Source organism: Passer domesticus, chromosome Z (assembly GCF_036417665.1).
Source record: "Passer domesticus isolate bPasDom1 chromosome Z, bPasDom1.hap1, whole genome shotgun sequence".
NCBI classification, from domain to species: domain Eukaryota; kingdom Metazoa; phylum Chordata; class Aves; order Passeriformes; family Passeridae; genus Passer; species Passer domesticus.
The window spans coordinates 63882271-63898845 of NC_087512.1; the positions used below are offsets into that span (position 1 = coordinate 63882271).

The following is a 16575-nucleotide window of genomic DNA, read 5'->3' on the forward strand; positions in this document are numbered from 1 at the left end:
GCTGTGTTCTACGTCTTGTGGCCTTGGACCTTCTATGGAATTAGCCTCTTTGGAACCTATACAAAAGACCTCTCTCTCATTCTTGCCCCTGCCTTCAACACTGAACCACTGATGCTTAAGCCCTACAGCTGTATCCTGGACCGCGCTGCTTTCCGGGAGCAGCCCACTCCTGGCGTGCAGCTGGCAGCTAGCGGGCGGACTCCGGCACTGTCAAGAGAGCTCGTTGGGTAAAGCTAACGCGTGAACAATGACGCCACAGTGGCAGCCAGCCAAGGTGGGCTTATTTTGATGAAGTTTTGGTTAAATTTCAAGTACAAAAAAGGCTTTGTTCCTTACCATAAAAAATCTCTGGAGCTAGCAAGGAGGTCTGTATGTGTTTGTTCCCATTGCTACGCTTCCCCTGTCCCTGGCAATGTTGTGGTGGTACAGAGTAACACCCATAACGTCACTATCCTTGACATGCCCCATCCTGCAATTATTGCAAATATTAACCTTCTTCTAGCTGCAACCAGGACAGGGCAAAATGGACTTGATTTGGGGAAAATAATTTGATTTGTTGCTATTAAAACAGATACCTAATGTGAAAAATGCCAATCACTTGGTTTTAGAATTTTAAAAGTGAAATAGTAATGAAATGGTTATAACAATAGTAATATAATTAGAGTAATAAAAATAGTAATGTAATTAGAGTAATAAAAATTTGGACAATTAGGATTTAGGACGAGACAATAAAAACAAAGAGTTACGGACAGACCGGGTACCGCTTTCTGGGCAAAATAAGCCTGAAAAAGGACACATGTTAACAGAGGATTAACCCTTAAAAGCGATAGCCTGTTGCATATTTATACGTCTCATACATGATGCATAAATTCCATTCAAACAAAGGATTCTGTCTGGTCAGTGTCAACTTCTTCCTCTGAATCCTAGTTGTGTCTTCAGGGTTGAGCAAGGCGGGAAGAAGTTAGTTTCTTCTGATAAGAGAGCAATAAATTCTCTTTCTCTGAAAGATTCAGGTGTCCTGTGGCTGCTGTCTTGGTGCGAGTCCTTTCTTTAAAAAAAGTATCTTACATAGCATAGTTTCTATTTTAACATTATGTTATAACCTAAAACAATATTTAACACATTACTTAAGAAAATTATTACAGCATAACTCTCTAACATAGCACATGTAATACTCATTTTAATATTTGCAAAAAGCCAATCATAAAATACGCATTTTTCACGCCTAATATTTGTCATCCATTAAAATAGCCTCTGATAGTGAGAAACAAAACAAAAAATTAGCCATCCCCCCACCCTTCTTTTTTCCCAGGCTCATCTTCATCCCAAACTCTTTCACCTCCACTCTTTGAGTAGCGGGAAGGAAGGACGTGGATTTTTTCTGACCTTCCTTCCTCCTCGCTGTTCCTCTGCTCCAGCGCACAGTCCCTCTTACAGACCGCAGTCCCTGCAGCGAGCATCATCCCCCTGCCCGGCCCTGGTGCTCCCCCGGTGCCCCCTCGCCGGTGTCGCTGGTACCGCTGCCCCTCCCGTGCAGCTTTCCCCTCGCTCCCCTGCTCGCCGTGGGGCTCAGGGAGGGAGGTGGGCGTGTGCCCGCGATGCCGAGGAAGCTCTATGGACACGGGCGACGGAGGCGATGCGATCACGCCTCTGCTCTCGGCTGGGTCGCACGGCTGGGTGGGTTTGCCTGCGGGAGACGGAGCGGCTGCAGAGCCGAGCCGATCCGCAAGGAGGACTTGCAGCCTTCTCTGGACAAGGGAAGCTTGCTGGTTTGCTCTCCCCTTGTGCCTCACACAATCCTTGCACGCTCTCTTCTGGGCATCTTGGTCACTAGAATCAAATCCCTGAGGTTACGAATGGAGTTCTATATGTCTAATTTAATAAACAACAAAATTAGAATTTTAGCAGCAATTGTAATTGAGCAGCAATTTTACATAAAATAAATACAATCAAATATAATCAAGCAGATACAAATAGAAATTTGGCAGTGCTTCAGATAAAGCAAAACCAATCGAGGTACTATCGGGGTATGGGGTGGGGGGGTTTTCTCACCCTGCCTCCCATAGAAAAAGCACATGAATCCAAACACAACTAATATACTGTATGTTAATACATATTCATCAATATTTTCCCGTAAATCTCCTCCTATTTTTGATTCTTGAAATCTACATCACTATATTGCACAGTGCATGCCCCAGTTGTTGCTAAGGGGTCTTTTGGCTTTTTGGTGGTCGCTTCAATGAAGGTTTCTCCTCATTGTCACTGTCCTTTGAACAACCCACAGGCTGCACATGCACCCCAAGTCTTGTGTTATAGAAGCCAGCATTATATTCCAAAACCAAGCATTATTATTTCATAGATACCTGGAGTAATTTCAATTTTGTCCATTTCAATGCCAATTCTCTAATTATCCCTAGGACTATTCCGTTTTGGGATTTTACTTATCTTAAACCACATCCTGTATCCTATTTTCTCATGGACATCTGAGAACATCTGTTTTTTGACACTAATTACATATCCTTTTTCTCTATTACTTTTTAACAAAAATTTTCTAAAATACCGATATAGTTGCAGTTGTTAGCATGAGTCATATTTATTCATTTATCACATGAGCATTCATGTACTTCCCCCTGTCTGTTCCACCCCTTCCACCCCACCCTGTCCTTCCCTGTGATTGCTGCTTGATTGATTTAAACATGTAGAAAGAGGCAGAAAGACTGATAAACCTGGTTGTTCAGAAGAAAATGAGGGTAAAGGGAGGAGGAGGAGGAGGAGGGGAAAATGAATTGTAAAATGGGAAGAACGGCACTCTGCCAAAGTTTTAACAATTAAATAATAGAGATCCAAAGAACTGTTTGCAACAGGACCAGAACACCACAGATTAATTGATTACACTGAAAAATGTGGGTTTTTTATTTTTCAGCTGCTCCATTTGTCTTGCTATAGGTCCTACTAAGCACATTGCAGGCAGAGTATGTTGGGGTGTTTGAGGAGCAATCAGCCTGACCAGAAAACTCCAGAGAAATTTAAGACATTTGCTCCCCTGCACCTCCCTCCCCGCGGGTATGGACACTTCTATTGTATCTACCCAAGTGTATTTACAGTCTCGTGCTCATGGCAAAGAAGACTTGTCCCTAGAGGAACCGGTAGGAGTTTCACCTCTGAAATTAATCTCTCTAAATGTCACCTAAGATTTTAATCCTCCTGTGTTTACATCCTTGTAGCCTGACACCCACTCAGCAGAAGTTTTTCTGAGCAGACTGCAAGCTGCATGTTACCACATATGCCATAATAAACAAATACAACTCACGCACGAGCAATTCAGAAAAAGTTCAGGTACACAGGTGTAACTACCAAAATGGAAAGAGATATTAAGCATAAGATGGTATAATTACAATTTTTATACTGAGACCAGTTAACTTCTGTTTTCTTCATCAAGTAGAATGGAGAAAGAAGAACCTTGGAAAAAATTTTGAGAATAAAATAGATTGTAGGTTTTTTGGTTTTGGCTTATTGTTATGTAAGTACCTGAGATACTGTGATTTTTTTTCTTTACCCTGGAGTGATTTCTGGTTTATTTTTCACAACAAAACCACCGAAAACCATTCTGTGAAGCAAAATTAAGACTTGTAGCAGCATTTGCATCACCTAGCTGAAGTCTGCTGCTTGAATGATTTATCAACTTTTGGGTTTAAAAATGTTTGGATAAAAAGAAAAATATGGTAAATCAAAAATCCACATCTGGGTTATAAACTAACTCAGAAAATGGGTGGATACAGCTGATTAAGAGAAAAAGAAATGTTGGTCTACTTGTCTAAGCCACAAAAGGAGAATTTGTAAGACTTGACATTTTCAGAGGCTTAGGATTTAGCTGTGTAGAAAAGAATAATGAAAGCCATTAGTGATTACAGCATCCTGAAAATTGGCATCAGATGGTATCAGGAGAAGGCTGAGTTGTTTGCAGAAGTGCAACAAATATACTTGAAATGTAGCAAGCTGAAACATGTGGTTGCACTTCAGGAATAGGGGAACATATTTATTTTTGATTTCTGGAAACAGTGAATAGAATCAAGAACATTTTATCTAAAGTGGTAAATTATTTCTTTCCTACATCCATATCCTAAAAACGTATCACTTTTAAATATGTTTTAAATAAAAAATGCAGTATTTTATTACAGGGTATTTTTCTTTACTTACCTTAAAAAAGCCCAAAAACCTCTAGGAAATACATTTGCTCTGTTGTTCACAGATGCAAATTAGAAATTAGAGTTCTCATCCCAATTTATCCAATTTCTTTATTCCCAGTCTTTGTGCTCAGTACTATGTAAAAGCCACAATGAATGAGACAGAAAGTGTGAAGTCCTTTAAGACAGTTACCTGGCACCGTCTTCAGCTTGCTTCTCTGGGGAGCACTGTTTTGATTATTTGTCTTCTGTTTCAGTCTCTCTGGGGCTGATGTCATATTTCCACTATCAGAGGAATTGTGCAGCAGCAAATCCAGGCTGTGCCATTCCCCTCTCTTTGGTAAGTACAGTTTAAGGTTATGGAGACCCTCCTTGCTCTCTTGCTGTCTGCTCTGAAGTGAACATACACCCTTCAGAACCACAGGTTTTCAGAAGGTAGGTAAGTACCTGGCAAATCTCTTCAGCCTATTGCATGACAACCAGAAGTTGCACATGATTTTATAATTAACTGTTTAACTTCAGCTACAGGAACCCTCACTTCCTGGTGCCGCAGAAAGTCTCTGGGTTTGGGAAGGAGAACTTATGAAGATTTGTGTTATTTTACTTGGAGAGGGATGTATTTGCTCCTCCAGACCCTTGTTAAAGAATAGGCCATTGCGCTGTTACCAGGTTTGTCCATTCTGGTAAATTGGCTGAGTTACAAGAGATGAGATCTATTTCTTCATCTGGTCTGTGTTTCCTACCTGGCCTTAAGGCTGTCCTCTGAACACATACACACATTTACAGGTGTGAGAGAAGGCACAGAATAGATGCCAAGTGGTCTTTCCACAGCTTTACAGTTCAGTCCTCCACTGTATAGCTGATCTGAGAAAGATTAATTTACTCCCATTCTTAATATGGCTGGCATCAGATGTCCTATAGAAATTCCAAGATGTGTACTTGAATGCACCACAAAATGGACTGCTGGCTCCTGAGCTCACAGACATCTCTGCAGAGCTAGGCTGTGAGGAATGTGGGACTATTGTAATAGGTCTGTCTAATCACTGTGTGCACAGGCGGATTAAAGCCATAGGGGCAGCATCTCATCTTGCCCTGGTGAAGGTGATGAACATGCTCACATATCTCAGCCAGAACATCTCTAATGGCACAAATAAATACAACTTGAAAAAAATGTGAATTCACTCTGGCAATCCCTGCAGAGATGTGAGCTTTAGGCTGCTGAGATGAAACAGCCTGAAGTATATGGAATGCTTTGCGCCACCACATTTCACACCAGCTGAAACATGTAGCTGTGTAATCTGCAGGAATCATAAACAGAATATTAAATTCTTGAAAAAATAGATACAGGAAAATATTTCTTTTATGAGAATCATAAACAAATGCAATTCCTTCCAAATTCCCAACAACTTCTGAAATCGTTCTCTGAGCAGAAACATCTGTGTCACGGATAAAATATAACACAGCCTCTGATTTTCTTCTCCCTTACTCTGATTTTAGCCTGGTCAAATGTTTCAAGCTCTGTGCTGAAATTGCCAGTTCTTAGCAATACTGCAGCCACAATGGGATGTTCAGCTGTGGGTTATTGCCTCCAGAGAAATACTTGCTCTATTCAAAAAGCATGGGAGAACACAGGTTTTGGTGGAGGAAGAGTGCAATTAGTAGTATTCCCAAGAGGTGACATTTTTATGGAAGAGAACAGTGTTCAATGCATTGCCCCAGATTATCGCTACAGTCAAATTATAGTAGAAGAAAAAATCCGTTTCAGGACCAAGAATACTTTCCTTGTATAATTAGGTTCTGCAGACTTCATAGTGGATGTCTGCATCTCCCTCATTTCCATTTATCCTCTGAATACACTGCGGAGGATAATCTGTCCTGCTCACTTCGTTATTCACTTTTTGTTATCTCTCCTGAAGATTTAAATTCAATATTATCTACTTAAAATATTTGTTTGTGGAGGCAGAAGTCTGCCACATTCTCTGCGTAGGATATTTTTGCTGAGGTGCAAGGGCATTTGAAACACATCTGTGGAACAAGATGCTTGTTCTTTTCTGTTAGTATTTAAAATGAGGTCTCCGATTTTGTGTGTTTAGTAGATAACTCTTAGGACTTAGTTGCAGTCAAATTTTTACAACACCACAGGATACATGGAAACTCTCAGTGTGTCACATTGGTAGCTGCTGATGGCTTTTCTGCTCCTGAACCTGACGTACTGCGGAAAAACAGGCATGGATGACAATCATGCATAGTCATAAAGAGCTTTAACAGTGCTAGATGTATGGCTGGACTCAAGAGGAAATGTAGAAAGCAAATCCTTACTAGGCCTCCAACTTGACAATATTTGCCTTCTTTTGACTGCTGCTCTTCATTTAATTCAGTTGTGGATGCCTAACAAATATACAGTAGGGAAGCAGGCTCCCCCACCCTTTAAATATTAATTGCCTGGTAATAGAATTCCTTTTCTAACCCTAAAATGATACTGAAGTCCCAGAACTAAATCAGTTGCTGTCAAGCCTCCCATTGTGAACAGTGTCACATCTGTCATCCTGCGGGTTACTGAAGAGAACAGAAATGCCTCAATGAATCTGGCTGAAGGCTGTTTCACCTCTCTAAAAGACATCCCCTCCAGGTAACACAAAGTCTCACCCTTGTGGTTCCTATTCTCACTTTGACTGTCACCCTGCAGGAAGTGGCTGCAAGAAAGGAAACTTAAGGCTTGGATTCCTGCTTATCTTAGAGAGGTGCTGGTCCTTCAGCAGTGGTGAAATGAAGACCTTCTCTGGGGCAGGGTTGGGGCAAGAGTCCTGAAGTACAGGGTAAACTGATAGAGGCCATTGTGCTACCTTTCAGAGGTGATGAGAGAGACTGGGCAGCATGTGGACAAGGGTTGGAGGAATCTTAAATTATTTCTGGTTGGATTTGGGGTTAAAGTCTGAGGCGGTGGTACTGTATATATTACATACAAATTTTTAGCTAAGTATTTGCACAAGGTTGGTAAGAGGTAGGTAATATCCATGCTGAACCTATGTTGATGGCAGAGAAGTGATGGATGGCATTTGTAGGGTAGACTCACAGAACCCACAGACCTCCGTGGGTACTTTGTTAGCAGAGCAAGTGATGCCCTTTTTCGTGTTAAACCTAAAATGTCCACATTGCATTTTATTAAAAAATCTTTCGCAAAGGAGCGAGATTCAAAAGCCAAGCAGCTTACGTTTATTCTGTTGGCTGGAACTTCCGGGAAGAGCGCCGTGGATCCGCAGGGAATGTCGCGACAGGCGCAGGGCGTGGGCACTGCGTGCGGGGCTGACCGCGCTCCCCAGCTCCGGGCCAGCTGAACACCTGCGGTTTTCCAGCATCTGCCTAGCGGATTGAGGAGTGGCTTTGGTGATACGGCTTTTGTACATGCTCGTGATGTTATTTAACACCTTTTTAAAATAGAGCTTGTTACTGAGCTACGTTTTGTTCTGCATTTGCTGCTGATTAAGAATATATTAAAGCCTTGTGTGGATATAGCTTGTTTACCTTAAAACATTAAATTAAAAGTCAGTTTATGCCGTTGTATATGTTTAACAAATATGTGTGTATTTCGCAAGGGTGGTCAAATGAGTGATCTCGTGGAAGAAAACTGCAGGAAAAGCAAATCTTCCCAGGAAATATCTGCAAAAAAAAATGTGTCTCCTGCTGAGGACTGCTCAATAAGACTCAAAAATTTGGTATGACTTCTTCAGTACTATTTTATTATCAAGATACTTAAAATTGCCTTCAATTTCCTCAGTTATTACAAAAATGAAGAGCTGGACTAAAGAGGGAAATACCAGTAACAGCAACAGTGAAATGGATCAAGTTTGTAGTGCAGTGATTTAGAGGGCTAAGAGCAATTCTAAGTAAGTAGGGAAACAGAAGAATAGTCTTAGAGGAAGGACTATCACCATACCTTATTATTCTTTTGCAACTTAAAATTGCATTATTTATGATCATGAATGGTGATGATGCTGAAAATCTACCCCAAAGTCCAAAGCAGACATGTCTAAATAGGTTACATGAGATTGCCCTGTATGTTTTCAGGAGGAGGCAGCTGAAGATGCACAGCACCAACCACCTTGGAAAAAAGTGCACTCAAGTGCCTGGACATTCCTGAATCACTATATCAGCAGATTGGGCTGAACCACCACTGCTTTCCCCTGAGAAACAGTGAAAGTAAGAAATTGTTAGTGGAAAATCACACTGAACTCTGATAGGAATGACACCCTCCAGGTGTCATTTGCTAAGAGATGGCAAGGCAGCTGTATTTACATAACAGGCAACAAATATAAATTTGTATGTATTTTTGTGCCTTTACATAATGAATGACAAGTCTATGGTCAAAGCTTACAGTCATTGTCCAAAGGGAAATTGTTTGACATTACGCTTATGTTTGCAGTGACTTTAGAAGTATTTGTCAACATACATGGATTATATGGGATGGTAATACACAGCAATAATATTTTAGCTTCCAAAAGTATTCAGCAGATTTAATTAACTGTAAACATAAATTCCATAAAATTGGCAGAAAAATGAATCCTCCTATTTCCCTTGCTCAGCTGAGCTTCTTTGTTTTTGTCTGTGTGTTGGGGTTTTTTTTCTCATACTTCTTGCTTGTGCAAATGTTTCCTTACCGTATTAGTTGCTCCTTCAGACATTTTTCTTGCCCTCAGCTTGTTTGGATATAGTTTCTAGGCATCTGAGGGAACAGTGAAAATAAGAGTGAATCCATTTGAGATGTTTATAATCATAGTACTTGTAGCAGTTTGTTTTGGGGGGGGGGGGCACCCCGGGAAGTCCCCGAGGGCCCCCCAGGCTGTGAGTTGGCGGGCAGCAGCAGGCAGGCAAGGAGACTCCACATGGCTTTGAGGGAGCTGATTAGATGGGAGTTTATTGGGGGTCCCACCCCCGGGAACAGCATGGTTACTGAGGGGGAAAGGGGGAGTGAGGGGGAGAGAGGGAGAGCCTAGGGGAGGGAAGGGGCAAGAGAGGAGGAGATGAGCCAAGAGAGGATCTGGTTTCCCTCACACAGCTTAAGAGAAAGATTCAAAGTGGGCGCGGAATCAGACTTGTGCCAATGGGATTACAGATACAGGATGGTTCAGGGCAGGACCAGAGGCTTGGGATATACCATACATTTTGGAGGGCTGAGACAAAACATACCATTTAAATAAAATGCAATACCACACATGCCCCTTTTTTCGTTAGAAAGAAAAGATAGAGATATGACAATTAACAATTTAAAAAATGAAGCAGTAATTACACAGTTTTGTAGCATCAAAATAAATGCAATTGCAGTGAGGATTATGTTTTTAACAGCCCATTTGACTAGATGTTTGCTTTTGGTGGTAGGCAGCAAATATAAAATGAGCATTTAATTGTAATAAACAGGCTATGTGGGTCCATATTGCAGATCTTAAGCAAATTTGAAGCATGGGCAAGTGCTTAAAGGGCTTTAGCCTTTGGCACTAAGCTCATATGAGTTTTGGGATTGGCCTTTTCAGCATGACTGGCCCAGTGTTCTCTAACCTTTTCCAACTGGCTTTTTGGACCACCACAGCCCCCAGTTTAGGCTGAGGTGCCAACTTTGGTCCCTCTCTCAAAGCTCTCATCTTCCAACCGGTTTAACTCAGAAGACCTCCAGTTTCAGGTCATAAAAAGAAAAACAAAAAGAAAAAAAAGAAATTTGGCTTCAGCTACAACCTATAATCAGGGAGCATTCACCACAAAAACTGTCAAAATACTTTCCTAGACACCATATTAGGTTATCAGTTGACACAATCTGTCCTAAGGACGAGATTCTTGAAGGTTCATTTCACTGATCTCAGAGTGGAAAAACTGACACGACAAGGGGGTTTTGCAGTAAAAATCAAAACAAATGTACTTTTATTGAATAACCACAGCAAAATGCATTAGGGAGAAAGGGAATGAAGAGAAGGGAAAGAATAAGGAAAAAGAGAGAGAGAGGGGAGGAAAAGGAAAGCGGGGTGTAGCTACCAGACGTGGGGTGACAGCGTCCTTCGAAGTCTGATCGACGAAGCCTGTCACGTGCACATCAGGGGAGATCTCAAAAGCCTCCAGCTAACCCAGGGGTTTTTATTATTGAAAACTGCAAAGTGGGGGAAGAACAGATACAACAGTCCATGATCTCAGCGGTGGGTGAGAGCCATTGTGTTTTCAGTCCAGTGGTCCCTTGCAAACTTGCTCTGGTTACCTGGCCTTCCCCACACACACGTCCCCCCCTCTGCAGTAGGGATTTCAGTCTCAGTCTTTGGGGAAGAAGGGAAGAAATTTTCCATATAGGGGTGACATGTCTCAGTCCTTGATGGGAGAACCTTCTCCCATCTCAGTCCATCTGTCACGGTGGTTGATGGACGGTAAATGAAGGGTCTTATTTGTGGGGACCACCAAAAGGTAAAGTCCAGCCAAGCTGGGAGGTGGGGAAGATTCCAGGACCAGTGCTGTGAAGCGATGCAGGTGAAGGAGGGCACAGGGCCCCTTCTTGGGTGCAGTGTTCCATGGGGTGAGCAAACACAACCATAGACAATAGAATGGCTTGGTGGAACAGTCAGACCCAGATTTTCAGAACAGGATCTTCTCCTTTCCCCGGTGGTCTTGACTTTCATGATGATTGAGAGGCAAAGAATGAAGGAAATTTCGGACAGACACATTGGTCACCCTCAGAACCTACTGAGGAGAGCATAAACACAGCAGCAATTAGGATTCAGCAGTCTAATACTGTCTGAACCCTCGCAATTAAAGACACAATTGAAAACTGCTTCTCATTGGATCTACCCTCGTGACCTGACAGGCCCCTGCTTTCTAAAACTGAAAACTGGACAAGCTGCAATATGAACACACATTTAAACTAGAAAAGCATAATTGTAAAAACTACTTCATGGGGACAGGAAGGAAGTGGAGAGAGGACAGGTATTGGATAAGAATAATAAAAAGGTTAAAGGGTTTTAGGACAAAAGTTCTAGCTGATGAGCTCTTTTCAGCTAGAACAAGTGGATAGGGATTGGGAACCGGGGAGTCTGTGAAAGAAAAACTTTTTTGGGGTACCCTGCACCTTCAGGCGGTTTGCTCCCAGTGATCTACCCAAAATAAGGAAAAAAGGGGTATGGATTGCAGAGAAGGCTATCATCCTGCTCTTGGAGTAACAGGGGAAGGAGATAATAAAGTAGAATTTTCAATTCAGTGAAATGTTGAGGCTTAGCCATGTGGCTGCAGTGCCGGGTTTAGAAGGATGGGGTGGATTCCCGGAGGTTTATTAAGGGGAGGGCAGGTTAGGAATGGATTTAGGGAGAAGGAGCAGCGAGGGGAAAGAAAAACCGCGGAAGGAGGTCACAGAACTGAGGGAAAGAGTTTTGGGGAGGTGCGGGGCTCGGGCAAAGCTGACAACTGCATCTTGGTGGTCTGGTGGTTCCCGCGCAGGAACTCGGGGGTTGGGTTCCTTCTTTCGCCGCCGCCGGGCCGGCGGGCGGCTCGCGGCACCACGTGCCGCTCTGGCGGGGCCGGTGCGCGGCGGTGCGGGCGCTGCCGGGGCCGCGGCTGCTCCCCGCGATGCCGAAGGCGACGGGCGCCACTGGGGGAGGGCACCCCGGGGAGTCCCCGGAGGGCCCCCCAGGCTGTGAGTTGGCGGGCAGCAGCAGGCAGGCAAGGAGACTCCACACGGCTTTGAGGGAGCTGATTAGATGGGAGTTTATTGGGGGTCCCACCCCCGGGAACAGCATGGTTACTGAGGGGGAAAGGGGGAGTGAGGGGGAGAGGGAAAGGGCCTAGGGGAGGGAAGGGACAAGAGAGGAGAAGGGCCTAGAGAGGAGGAGAAGGGCCAAGAGAGGAGGAGAAGGGCCAAGAGAACAGGAGAAGGGCCTAGAGAGGATCTGGTTTCCCTCACACAGCTTAAGAGGGAGATTCAAAGTTGGCTCAGAATAACACTTGGGCCAATGGGATTACAGGTAGATGATGGCTCAGGGCAGGATCACAGGCTTGGAATATACCATGCATTTTGGAGGGCTGAGACAGAACATACCATTTAAATAAAATGCATTACTGCAAGTACTTGTTTTTACATTTTAGATGAAGAACAAAAAACATAATTCTGCTTCCCACGTGGCAACTTGCAAACTCCAAGCCGCTATACCAGAGTCATGCGTTCAGAGTCATGATTATTCCATCTCCAGTCAGGATGCACAGTCGGTAAAGGGAGTACTTGATTAATAGTTAGACAAGCAAACATTTTAAACAATCAATGTGATTTATCAGTTATCAGGAATATTAATTTTAATGTAATTCAGAAGTGAGGACACTTGCCAGCTCATAAAGATATTTTCCAATTGTAATTTACTAATTACAAACTTTCTGTTGTTCATTTATAGCAAAAACTCGAGAACCAGTTAAAATCCTTGACCTTTCAAAATCCAGGACCTCAGGTAGCTGACTTCAATCCTGAAACTCGACAGCAGAAAAAGAAAGCATGCATGTCAAAGATGAAACAAAAAGTTTTTTATGAGTCCAAGTAAGACACCTAATTTATTACCTGATTTACTTTTAAAAATGCTTGGTAGACCATTCACTGAATCTAAATGAAATTAATAAAAACATTGTATTTTGCAGAGTGATTTCTTGAAAGCCATATTGGGAAAACAAGATTTTTCTGTGTGACTTAAAGGGAATTTTGATACAGTATGGCATGCATTCATTTTTTAGTACCAGTAGCTGTTGTAATTAGGATATAATGCTGGTATTTCATTTTGCTGTGAGTTTGTTAAAGACTAAATACTTGTTGTGCAGATGTTTTCCATATGTGTTTGGTTTAGTGTCTGAATGCATTGAAGCATTGTCTGAACGTAATTTTTGTTCTCTTTCACAGATCTGCAAAGAAGTATGACAAACGTGGCAGGCTGCTTTGTAATAACATAGATTTATGTGATTGCCTGGATATTGATTGTCTCGGTTGCTTCTATCCTTGCCCCAATTGCAACTCAAACAAATGCGGGCCAGAATGTCGCTGCAATAGAAAATGGGTTTATGATACGATTGAGACTGAAGCTGGGGATGTGGTCAGTGAGCTACCATTTTTTGTCCCTGACTGATTATGTTCTGTTAGGTTTTGTACCTGAAAATTTTTCGTTTTAATTCATGTTTTATTAAAGTAAATCACTACCTGAAAGAGGTGCTTGTGCTTTTTTTTTTTTTTGCTGCCTATCTAGCAAACTTTACCATTCCCCATCAAGTAAAAGTGTGTATTTCATTCTTCCTCATCCTTGTGAGGTTTGCTGAGGCACCTAGTCAATTCTTTCTGAATCTTGACTTTCTAAAATTAAAGGTATCTGAACTGTTATGGGAAGATAATTTTCTTACCCTGGGAAGCTGAATTGCATTACTTGCAATGAGGGTTTTTTGCTGATTTCTCTGCTTGTTCATTTACTCAGATGTGTGACACAGCTCTTTTGTGTAGGCTTGTCCAAGAGCCTTCTCATCCTGATGCATTCATTCCTCATATAGGTGAGGCAGGAGGCATTTGAGATAACGGTGTTCTTTGAAACTAGGTCACTGCTTTCCATGTTTGTCTGTATATTAAGCAAAGGAGAGTGGAAACAACTCTCTCTCAGCAATTCTTTCTTGCTGCCCAGGTTGAAAAACTGAAACCAACATGTACAGTCCGTAGTATTTTTTTGCAGCATGGGGCACATTAAATGTCCACTGGTCATTAATTATATGGCTAAACAGAGCAGATATTTTTTCTTCTAGACAGAAAAGCCTCTTTAGTTCCAGGAGTTTCCTCTTCATGTAAGACATGACAGATTTTAAAAACAATAACTTACAGCCAGTCTTCTTATGAGGTAGGTATTCTCATTCATGCTAAGCATCCACACCCTTTTGGAGGAGTGAGGGTCCCTCTAGATCTTGAAGGCAGGAAGGCGACGGGCAGGTGATTTCCAGGAGCATGCTGCTAATGGGGGAATCATTCCTTGAGTCTAGTGCTTGTTTGTTTTTGAGGAGGCTCTCCCAGCTTTGAACATGGCACGACTTTTCTCCCTTACCACAAGCCATTCTCTGGGACAAAGACCGTCTGCTCAAAGATATTTTCCAATACGAGAAACTTGGGAACAGATCCCAGGAATGTCTTGACACCAAAATTTCTTACTGATTTGCTACCTTGGAAAGACTTTTTGTTCCTTTCAGATAATGACAGCTTAGGCTGGTATCATGCAGGCAGCATGGGCAACTAGCTGGAGGAGCTGGAAGCCATGGTGCAGTGGGAATGCTGTGACACAGTCACCATCAATGAGATATGGTGGGACAACTTGCACAAGCGGAGTACTGTGATAGATGGCTGTAAATTTTTCCGAAGGGATGGATGAGAAAGGAGAGGTGGGGAGGTAGCCATGTATGTAGGAAGAGTTTTGGTTGTCTCGAGCTCAATGATTGTGACAATAGGGTTGAGTGTTTCTGGGCAAGAATCAGTGGGAAGGACAAAAATGCAGATATCCTGGTAGGAATTCATTGTAAACCACCAAACAGAAGGGAGAGGCAGATCAAATATTATATAAGCAGTCTCACAATTTCTTGCTCTTCCTCTCTAGGGGAACTTCAGCTTTCCAGATGCCTACTGTCAATACAATATAGCAGAGAGGGAAAACAATCCAGGAAGTTCCTGGAATATATGTAAGACCATTTTCTGACACAGCAAGTCAGTGAAGAGGAGGCACTGTTGGACCTGTTTGTCAACAGAAAAGAACTAGAGGATGATATGAAGGTCTGAGGCAATCTTGGGTACAGTGATTATGAAATTATATTTTTCAATTCTCAGAGGAAAAAATGAAGGGTGTCAGCATAACTGCCATCTTGGATTTAGGAAGGTCTGTCAAGGGGCCTGGATGTCAAAATCCCTTAGGAGGCAGTTCTGAATGGAAAAGGAGTCCAGGTTTTTCCAGAAGAAAGTCTTCAGGGTGGAGGCTGTTCTCATGTGCCAAAAGACAAGCTGATGTGGAAGAAGGGCATCCTAGCTGAACAGAGAGCTTTGGCTGGAATTCTGGGTAAAAAAGAGAAGATAACACCTTTGAAGGAAGGGGAAGGCAACTTAGGAGGACTACAAGGATGTTGTGAGGTTATGCAGGGAAAGAAATAGAAGGGACAAAACCCAGAAATTAATCCAGCTACTGCTGCAAAGGACAACATAAATGTTTTTATGAATACACCAAATATTTTCATAAATACATAGAGAAGTGTTTGGACAATGTTCTCAAGCACATGATATAGCTCTTGTGATGTCCTGTGCACGGCTGAAAGTCCCTTCTGACTCACCATATTCTGTGATTGGGTGATCACAAAAAAAAAAAGGAGGGCTAAGGAGGATCTCCTTACCTCATAGATGTGGGGACATGCATCATGACAAAGGATGAGGAAAAGGTAGAGGTACTTAGTGTCATCTTTGCCTCTGTCCTTAATAGCAAGATGGGTTCTTTGGGTCCCCAGCCTCATGAAATGGAAGACAGGGATGGGGATCACCACTGACCTATTATACCACTTAGACACACCCATGGAGCTGGATGGAATCCACTGAAAGTTACTGAGGGAGCTGTCAGCAAAGCTCACCAAGCGACTTTCCATCATGTACCAGCAGTCCAGGGTAACTTATGAGGTCACAGATGACAGAAGGTTGGCAAATATTATACAAATCTACAGGAAAGATTGGAAGGAAGATTCAGGGAACTATAGGCTCGTCAGTCTGGCCTCAGTGCCGGAGAGGGTCATGAAGCGTATGCCTTCACTTGGTGTGTATGGGGCAACCAGGGGATCAGGCACAGTCAGTTTGGGTTTAAGAAAGGCAGGTCCTGCTTGACTAACTTCTTTTGTGACAGGATGAGCCTGTCTAAGGAAAAGACTGTGGATGTCTATCTGGACTTTGCTAAAGCCTTTGACACTGTTCTCCACAGCATTCTCCTGGAGAAGCTGACTGCTCATGGCTTGGACAGGGGCACTCTGCCCTGGGTTAAAAACTGGCTGGATGGCCAGGCCCAGAGAGTGAAGGTGAATGGAGTTATATCCATCTGGAGGCTGGTCAGCAGTGGTGTTCCCCATGGCTCAGTGTTGGGGCCAGTCCTGCTAAAATGGTTTGAATGCTCCCTCAGTCAGTTCAGAGATGACACTAAGTTGGATGGGAGTGCTGATTTGCTGGAGGGTAGGAAGGCTCTGCAGAGGGATCTGCACGGATGGATTGATAGGCCAAGGCCAGTTGGGTGAGATTCAACAAGGTGAGGTGCTGGGTCCCTGGGCCACAACGTGCAGGAATTGGAGAAGAGTGCCTGGAGAGCTGCATAGAGGAAAAGGACCAGGGGGTGCTGGTCATCAGCAGCTGAAC

General features: G+C 42.9%; 1 protein-coding gene and 1 long non-coding RNA gene across 2 annotated transcripts; one reads left to right on the forward strand and one right to left on the reverse strand.

The window, feature by feature from the left end:
- Window positions 1-11762: 11762 nt before the first annotated feature.
- On the forward strand, window positions 11763-13380 carry ARL14EPL (ADP ribosylation factor like GTPase 14 effector protein like). Its single transcript, XM_064404722.1, has 4 exons — window positions 11763-11864; window positions 12288-12407; window positions 12587-12726; window positions 13081-13380. The coding sequence occupies exons 1-4, from the start codon at window positions 11772-11774 to the stop codon at window positions 13301-13303; spliced, it is 576 nt and encodes a 191-aa protein (XP_064260792.1). The 5' UTR covers window positions 11763-11771; the 3' UTR covers window positions 13304-13380.
- Window positions 13381-14988: 1608 nt separating this feature from the next.
- On the reverse strand, window positions 14989-15778 carry LOC135290656 (uncharacterized). Its single transcript, XR_010353423.1, has 2 exons — window positions 15579-15778; window positions 14989-15246 (listed from the first exon to the last, which is right to left on the reverse strand). It is a non-coding gene; the product is annotated as an uncharacterized LOC135290656 (long non-coding RNA).
- Window positions 15779-16575: the final 797 nt, after the last annotated feature.